This window comes from Sinocyclocheilus anshuiensis, unplaced genomic scaffold, assembly GCF_001515605.1.
Source record: "Sinocyclocheilus anshuiensis isolate Anshui unplaced genomic scaffold, SAMN03320099.WGS_v1.1 scaffold207, whole genome shotgun sequence".
Taxonomy (NCBI): domain Eukaryota; kingdom Metazoa; phylum Chordata; class Actinopteri; order Cypriniformes; family Cyprinidae; genus Sinocyclocheilus; species Sinocyclocheilus anshuiensis.
In genome coordinates, this window is record NW_015551045.1 from 428,569 (window position 1) to 438,280 (window position 9,712).

At 38.3% G+C, this 9,712-nt stretch overlaps 1 protein-coding gene across 5 annotated transcripts in view; it reads left to right on the plus strand.

Moving 5' to 3' along the window:
* Positions 1-9,712, plus strand: part of crebbpb (CREB binding protein b) — a 75,368-nt gene that overhangs the window by 36,940 nt on the left and 28,716 nt on the right. For all 5 annotated transcript variants that reach the window (XM_016451318.1, XM_016451322.1, XM_016451320.1 and 2 more), the window contains exon 3: positions 8,559-8,720. In XM_016451318.1, coding sequence (XP_016306804.1) covers positions 8,559-8,720 — 162 coding nt within the window. The remainder of the gene's footprint in view (positions 1-8,558; positions 8,721-9,712) is intronic.

The following is a 9,712-nucleotide window of genomic DNA, read 5'->3' on the forward strand; positions in this document are numbered from 1 at the left end:
GAGTACATTACAATATAAATTTATTAGAACGAGTACATTATTATTTATGGGCTTAAAAACAAGATGCAAACAATCAGAATATTGTACCTGGTGGGGAGTGCCCAATGTAAACATGAAACATATGCTATTACCTATATTGTACTGTGGTACAGTTATGGAGGCCCTTCATAATGCAGAGGTCAGCTGCCTGCTTCTAAATTCTGCTGAGGTGAAATTCAGTGCAGTCATGTATCATGATACGTATCGTATCGTGGTCTCTGTACCGTGATACGTATCGTATCGTGACTTTGCTGGTGATACACAGCCCTAATATTTATCATGTATGACTAAAACCATGCAGGGATTAAAAACGAATTCTGAGCAAAAAATGTTAAGGTTTTTTTTTCCCTTTCTGGTAGCCTACTAGTTCGGAGGTCTCTTTTGAAAGTGAAAGTGACGTGACATGTGGCCAAGTATGGTGACCCATTCTCTGAATTAGTGCTCTGCATTTATCCCATCCAAAGTGCACACACACACACAGCACTTGTGTGTGTACAGTAGTGATGCGCAGATGAGCTAAAACGTCACCCGAATCCGCAGCTTCAAATAAATTATCCACCTGCCAACCGCCCGCACCTATATTTTTCTCTAAATTTAGATAGACCGGACCCGACCCGCACCCGATCGTCACATTCAGGGTTCGTACGGTCACGAAAAAACCTGGAAAAGTCATGGAATTTTAAAACCGCAATTTCCTGGCCTGGAAAAGTTTTGGAAAAATAAATAAAACCAGAACATTTTGGAAAAGTCATGGAAATCAATTTCACAATTCTCTGTGTAATAGAATTATGTTTAATCAGGTCCTGAATTTGGATGCAGGATTGCACATATATCGCATTAGGCTACTCATTCCCGCAGCTTTAGACCTTAAAATTAGGGAAATTGCTGCAAAACATTTATTCAATATAGCGTGTAGGTTAGGATGAGTAAATAAATCCACACAAACCATCAGATCAAATCAGTCATTTGAAAACAGCGTGAGTGATTCAGCCGTACCGCGTCCTCTGTCTTTGACCTTCTCTTCACACGGCGCATCTAGAGCTGCTGCAAGCTGCGATACAAGACTTTAGCTCGTGTTTCGGTACAGTTGACAGAATTGTCACTTTAGTGTACGGACGCTTTGGGTGTACGAGCTCTGAATAAGCGGATGTTAGAACAGCACGCAAATGAAACGTTTAACGGGCAAGGCTTTAAAGCACGCGGAAATAATGTACTTTTGTGATTGCGAATAAGTCTCCTGAGTGTAACTCTACCGAATCAACATTTCATGTGAATGTGTCTCTCGAGTTTCAGTTGGAGCTGGAGCCAGGAGACAGTAAATGCAGCGCATTGCTTGAGGTAGATGTTGTATTTTGTTAGTAAATGTTTCATTATATTACTAGTGTTGCCTCCTTTGTTCACTATTACACTACTGCATATATTGCATCTGACACTGGTGTCGCTTAGTTTTGTAATGTGAGCCCACACTTTCAAACGTTTCACTCTTGCCGCGATATCACACGCATGTCAAACAAACGTCGGCCACATCATTCAGTGAAGAAAAATGACAAGCAGCAGCTTCTGATTCGTCGTTAACATTGAAGAATACGGTGATAAAACGACGCAAGTATCGATAACAGTATCGTTTGTCCTGAAGCTTATCAGTAGTCCGGTATTGACCCAATTACGTACCGGTCCAAAAAAATACCGGTTCTCTGTACCCATCCCTACTCATGGGATAGTAAAGTGTTCGTTGAATGCGCACTTCAGAATCACGCCGGAAGTAGTAGATCATCCGGGTACTTCTCGCCTACTGTTTTTTTGAATACTATGAATTCTGACATACTACTCGACTCACAAACTATATAGTAAACTATATAGTTTTTCACATACTATATAGCAGAGAAGTATGTGATTTCGGACGCAGCGCAAGTCTGCTAGGATACTCACCAAGACGGGCATGTTGACATAATTTTTGTGTGAATTTGTCCATTTAAGCACAAGTCTTGAAATAGAACTCAATATTTGTGCGCTGTCTGAGACGCGGGTTTGCACGCTTCAGATGAGCACACACACAAATCTTCTCACGGCGCGTGCGAGTTCTCATTCGCGTCTTCTGGCTCTTGAATGTTTAAACTGGCAAGGCTTAAATGAGTTTAAACACAGATAGCAATGTGTGCTGTTCAGGTCTCACCTGCGCACGTGTGCTATCAACGTTTACGAAGAGTGACTGGTTTGTCCATGTTTTTTGAAGCCAGAATTCATATCCATCGACAGAAACATACATTAGCAGAACTCTGTCTGTTTTACGTGTTATTTTTAACAAGCCATATTACGGATGCGTTGTCAGATTGAAGTTGAACCGTGGTGCAAGTGTGTGCCGAACTTTGGGTGGAGAATGGTACAGTTCGATTTTTTTTACAGAGAACCGTTACACCCATATATATATATATATTATATACACACCAGAGTGTGGGAGCGGAGCGAGGAGTGGAGCGGCGTGATTTTGCCTGGAGCTAGGAGCGGATTTTTTGAAAGTTGGAGCGTTGAGGTTTTCACTCGCTCCGAGAACACGCCGCTCCGTCACGAGCACAAATTATGCCAACTCACACATTAAACATAATTAGTTAGCTTGACAGATATGTGGATCACATATGAAGGTTAAAATGGCGATGGACGAGTGCGGGAGGTTAAAGCATGTTGTAAGTTGTACAGTTTGTTAATCTCCGCTCGAAACTAATGTGCTGCTTGCTACATTGCTGCACACGGACAGAACGCACATAACGTACAGATCGCGTGCATACATTCAGGAATGAAGAAAATTTGGTCAACGCTGTCCTGTGATTTATAAGCTTAAAACTGGAAAAGTTGCAGCATTTTCTTTCTGTTTCTGAAGTAACTACCCTCAGCTTCGCCATAGTAGAGGCGTTGCACAGACAAGTAAGCTAAGTGAGTTAAGCAGTCATTTAATATGGACTTAGGCTAATTGTAGTGTTCCAATAAACCATGTTAAAACTATTCTTCTAGTATTATGCATTTATTTTTCGTTTAATATAATTTCTGAACAGAACTTTGATTTTTCAAGCGTAGTGAAATAATTTAGCCGCGGGGCGTAGCGGTGTTTCTGATCAGTGGAGCGGGAGCGGGAAATGGTGAACCCGGAGCGGAGTGATTATTGAATGCTTGGAGCGCGGAGGGGAAATTGTTGCCGCTCCACTCCGCTCATATACTCTGATAGACACACACACACACAAATATAATTATAACATTTTCCTTAAATGTATACATGCATGTTTGTGTATTTATATACATAATTAATATTCACAGTACACACATATATTATGTAAACACAAACTTTTATTTCGGATGTGATTAATCGCGATTAATCGTGTGACAGCCATAGTTATAACTCTGTTTTCCGATGAAACGACAAACTCCTACATTTTTCTTCCTTATCGATAATTTTCTTCACTTGTATGTAACATTACATCCTGATTTTAATATAGATTTTGCAACTCATAAGTGTGTATGTATCAGTTATTTTACATCAACTTCAGGTGCAGTGACATTGGCAAAATTTTGAGGGTCATTGTCTATTGTCAGTAGCTCATACAGCTCACACAAAAGTTAGTTTCAAACCAAGCAAGTTTGTGTTTGTCAACGCACTAAATCCACATGAACAACTTGAACCCATTGTGAAATCTGTGTGGAAATCTTTGGCCCTCACACAAAAAATTCACGTTTACGGCAATTCTTATGTGAAAATTCACATAATGGTGATAAATGTGACTGCATTTTTTTTTTATGTGGGCTAGATCCATCTTTTAATATTATTACTATCGAATTTGACTGTTTTTAGTCTTTTGTTTTTAATTAAAATATTGCTAAATGTGATGTTTTTTTGTACTTGCTCATTTATGAATAATCACATCTTTTGGTTTGTGTCCGCATTTGAAATAGCAAGAGAAAATTCATTTTTATGTGTTGATTGAAGTTGGATAATACAAAAATGGACATCACATGTATATTAAATATTTATAAAAATGTTTTTAATTCTAGTTGAGTGTCCAGCAAAATTATCTGCAATATTTTCGCCATATCGTGTTTTGTCTTTGTGTTGAGGGATTTTTGTTCGGTGTCAAATAATTTCTGTTCTCATTTAAAATGAAATTCAAAATGACAGCTAATCAGAACATAGTACATTTTTAATGTTGCATCTGCAGGAGTGAGTTTTTTGGCCCAATGAGATTTAAATTTTTTTGTGGATTTAAACAACAAAACATGAAAAGCCAAATTACCAATAAAACTGTTTCTGGTTGCAGCTAGTTAGAAAAGTCACAATGTGGAAGAGAGGATTTATCGCTTGCTGTTTTAATGGCATCACGGACGTAGTGTTAGAGTGAAAGCGGGAGAGCGACAGGCAGCAGAGATATGTATTGCTCAGGACAGGGAGTTCCTCAGTGTGGCACGTTCAGCAGCGGCGCGTGCAGCGCTAATGGCTGCAGGCTCGCATTAGTGATGGTGGGGGATGGGCCGGTTTACACATGCCGCTGGAGGAGCTGTTATCTGGTGCTCCGCTGCAGAACCATGCTGTGAAAGCATCACTGAAAAGTGCTCGAAGTAACTCGGGTTTAATGCAGTTATTCATCTACATGCACTTAATTATGTAGCAGTAAATGATGGGTTAAAATCCGTGTGAAATGAAAATTCATAATTTTTTATTAATGCATGTTATCATATTGTGAAATATTAATCCGTGCATGTTTCTTAAAAAAAAAAAAAAAAAAATTAAATGAAATGCAACACAATTTTTCTAATTGTTTTAAAATGCTCCACAAAAATTCATAATTGTTGATCCTTTGACAAACTTGCTCCATTTTATTTCTATTGGTGGATGACATGAGAGATATTTTTATACTTTTACATTCCTTTGGAGTAACTTGAGCATAGGGCCGTTTATCATTCAAAAATGTTCGATACCGATACTTTGACTTTGATACCGGTTCCTGAACGATTCTTTTTGAAATCTGTTTTAACAAGATTACATTATACATTACCTCAAAACACTTTTTGGTTTTTTTTTTTTTTTTTAGCTTATTCACGTTGAGCCACTCCTGAGCCACATGGCACAAAGAAACAAAAAAGCACAACAACAAATAAATCAGTGCAAATAGTTTTAATAAAGTTATCAGTTTTCAGTTTCCACATCTTTTAGGCTACGTTTACACTAGTGCATTTTTGTTTTAAAACGCATAGCTTAGACCAGGGGTGGGCAAACTTGACCCTTCCAGGTCACTTTCCTTCAGAGTTTAGCTCCAACTCCAATCAAACACACCTGAACCAGCTAATCATTGTCTTCAAGACTACTAGAAAGCTACAGGCAGGTGAGTTTTATCAGGGTTGGATCAAATCTCTGCAGGAAAGTGGCCTGGAAGGGCCAAGTTTGCCCATCACTGGCTTAGACAATAGGGATGTGCATCTCATGACTCAGGCCGATACGATACACATCTCGATGCATAGCCAATGATACGATACATTAAAGATACATATGAAGCAGCTACTGATGCGATGCGATACGATTCACCCCTATTACGATGCAGTGTGATCCGATTCAACACAATGCAATTTGATGCAATGGAGAAAATATCACTTTTAATGCCTCGAGGCCTGTTTCATAAAACAAGTTAACCAAATAAGCCAGGAACACAATGATATTACCACTGTCTCACATACTATTAGGCTATTTGACTTGCACTATAGAACATTACAATCTAAAATTGCTCTTTAAAGCATTAAAATAACTAAATTAAAAGTTAAAATCACTGAATTAAAAATGAAAATAAATAATAAAGAAAATGACTACATTGTAACTACTATAAGAAACACGCATTAACTTATTTGAGCTTAGTAATTAATACTGTAGCCTACTAGCTTACATTTGATTTAGGCTACCTATTACAATAGTCCACTTACAGTTACTGCTATCATAAAAATACACTTTATATGTAGGTTTAAAATTCTACAAAAGGCACATTTAATGTCCAAAAACAAATGTTTTAGCAAAATGCATATTTTACTCAGAATTATTGCGCTCCTATTCGATTGCGCTCCTTCTGTTTAGTGCGCATGCACACAGCTGCGCTCGTTGCTCTCACATGCCTCGCCCACTCCTGACAGCAAAATGGATATGTTTTCATGACTTTCTAACATTTACAGATGAAAAATATACCTGTGATGTGTCCGTTATGCACTGAGGAAAACACAATGTCTCAAATGAATTAAACAACACAAATATTCACTGTTTGCCTTGGTGGATCGATGTGATCCAGCACACTTTTTAAACCGATGCATCGCATCATTAACTTTTTTTACCGATGCACTGAGCGAATCGAGGAATCTTCCCATCCCTATTAGACAATCGTCATTTCTATTAATTTTCCACTGATTTACTGATGAGCATTAGCTGCTTCCAGCGCTGTCTGCCTGTGTATTCTCTTCTGCGATCGCTATTCTGAATCAGAGGAAGCTCATTGGCTGCTCATGTCAATCATATTACGCATTTATAACCCACCCTGTCTCCTATGATGAACATCCATTTCACTTCCGCGTTCAGTTCTGTACATAAGAAACCCAGGAAAACATTTCTACTGATGAAACATGAAGCTAATAAACACACAATTGCGACAGTATATGATTGGTATGTGATTTTCATGAGTCTGCCTATTTTCATAATACAGGGTGTTTGCATGAGAAATGCTAAGCAGGTGTAGTGATTAGCTTGATATAAAAGGCTACAAATAGTATATTTCAGCAACATTATATGGCCAAAACACACATTAGATCGCAATCGGAAGTTATTACAAACACTCGATTGTGGTTTAAAGTGAGTTTTGAGTAAAAGCGTTGTATAAATCCTATAAAATGTCTTATGATGCTACAGTGTGCATGAATGGTCACGTAACACGTGTTTTCGGTCATGTCGTGTGGACCGAGATCTTTGCTGAAATGCAGTGGAAACGCTTGTATGGACATTTTAAAATGCTGTTTTAAAATGAAAACTCACTAGTGTAAATGTAGCCTTACATCACTTACACACTACAGCTTCACGTGTGAGCCACGTCTTGGGGGCGTAACCGGCGTAAACTAGTGTTTTTCCTGGATGCCTCACCAGAGCCAATCACCAGCACTTGATTTAGGCACATCAAGCATGCTGCGTGCTTATTGGCTCACTGACGTTGATGAGATTAACCACTTAGGTATCGAAATTTGGTACCGAACAACAGGACATTTTTCGATACTCGATGTTATCGAGGCAATTTGGTTGGTGCCTAAAAAGTATTGAACTCCATACCCAGCCCTACTTGAGCATTAAATGGGTATTGGAGAAAATATATTTTAGCATAAAAAAAATTTAACTGCTGTAGGGCTGTCGTGATTCGTCGATTTTATTCGACTATTCGTTTTTTTAAAAATCCTCGACTTCATTTTGCTCGTGTCGACTAACCGGCAAAATACCGGAAGTGCCACATTTCACGGACGAGAATGTATAAAACACATTTTTAGTCTGTTTTCCAAGGCTGCATGATATTTAAAACATTAGCTCTATTGTTTATAATACATTATGTATTTTAACAGTTTTGTTTTCTTGCTTTTGGTACTTTATTTGAACTTATTATTATTGCCTCATTGCTATTATATATGTATTTTAACCCTCTGGGGTCCGAGGGTGTTTTGGGGCATGGAAAAGTTTTGACATGCCCTGAAATTAACCGTTTAGATTAATCGACAAATTAGTCGATAGATTAATCGAAATAAAAATAGTCGTTAGTAGCAGCCCTAAACTGCTGATGCAAACTATTATACTACTGTTCAAAAGTTCGGGGTCAGTAACTTTTTTTTGATAGAAAATTAAACTTTTATTCAGCAAGTGTGAATTAAATTGATCGAAAGTGACACGTTTATGATGTTACAAAAATGTATTTTTCAAATAAACACTGTTCTTTTGAACTTTCTATTCAACAAAGAATCCTAAATCCTGTTTTCAACATTGTTAATATGTTAATAATGAGAAATGTTTCATGAGAAAATTCAGCTTTGCCTTTACAGGAATGAATTACATTTTTGAATATATTCAAATATAAAACAGTTGTTTTAAATTATTTCACAATATTACTGTTTACTTGTTGATCAAATAAATCCAGCCTGGGTGAGAATAAGAGATAAACTCTAAAGTGTGTCTCCTCTAAAGGCAAGTTCGTCTCTACCACTCGTACGTGAGCGGGCGGATGCCACTGAGCAGCTGATGACAGTATCTTTTAGTACACTCTTTGACCTATGAATGTTTGGCTCGACAGCGTCTATGCTACACTGGCAGAGAGCAGGACCTCGTGCCTGTGTAATGTCTTGACTGCTCTCGATGAATTTAAATTGAAATGCTACACTGGCAGCCATTTTCAGCTGCTGTTTCATGAACATTAGGTGAAGTGCTTGAGAACTAGTGAGGCTCACAGATGCTGATGGTCTTTTTTTTCCCTCCATAGATGGGCCTTGCAAGCGCTAACGGCCCGTTCGGGCAGCAGTACTCGCAGGGTTCAGTCCCGCAGATGTCCAGCGCTGGATTAAATGCTCAGATCCAGAACAAGGCAGCTCTTCCCAACAGCCTCCAGCCCACCCTGAAGGGTGCTTCCAGCGTGCCAAATCTGGTGAGTAACCCTCCACAGCTGGCTCTGGTTCCAGAACAGAACACTTCAGGCCTCTTTTGTCTCTAGTGTTGTCACGATACCAAAATATCAGTATTCGGTACCAATACCAGTGAAAATCCACGGTTCTTGGTACCAAAGCAAAACACAAAAACATGCTAATTGAACAACATTTTTATTAATAACGTTAAGCAAAAATTAAATGTACAAAACCAATGCCATTCTTTATACTTATTTAAAATTGTTTCAAGTTTTTCCACAAGTAATAAAAGTACGAAAAAAGTAAACAAGTTTCATATTCAGCAGCTATTTATTCATTAGAAGAGCTAATTGAAGTGCATGTTTACACGTGACAGAATACGAAGCAAAGAGTGGATAAACTGGCTGAATGAAGTCTAAAATTGTTGTGTTTGAACTAGGGATGTCAATTTTTGATCATTTCCATGATCGATCGTCGTTTAAATTAACGATCAATTAATCGATTAATCGTCACCCTATTTAAAGGGGATTTAGTCTGAATAAAATGCTAGTAGCAGGATTGTAAAATCAATAGATGCGATTATGATCATTTGATAAAATGAAGAGAGCTCGCTTGAGAATTTTACTTTGTTGACTGTTTCACGGGGACCGCTGAACGCGCCTCTTTAAATGGTTTCGTGGTGCTCGTTATTGTATTTTAAAACACAATTGCAATGTTTTCAACTGACATTATGGCATTTAAAATAAAATGATCCCAAACGTAACTGTGGCGCGTGTGGCTGTGCTGCTCAGTCAGTGAACCGCTTCCATCGGCGCTGCTGCAGCAAAACACACAGTTGCTCACATGAAACATTATTATCATGTGAGTATTATGACCAGTACTTAATTTGATCCTGCTGGATCCTGTTCCGGAAAATGTCAGATTTAAAATGTTTGCATTCCGGTAGGCCTATTTGTTTTAAAAAATCCGGCATTTACAGTGCATTAGATCGTGACAGTGCATGCTTGCGTGCATA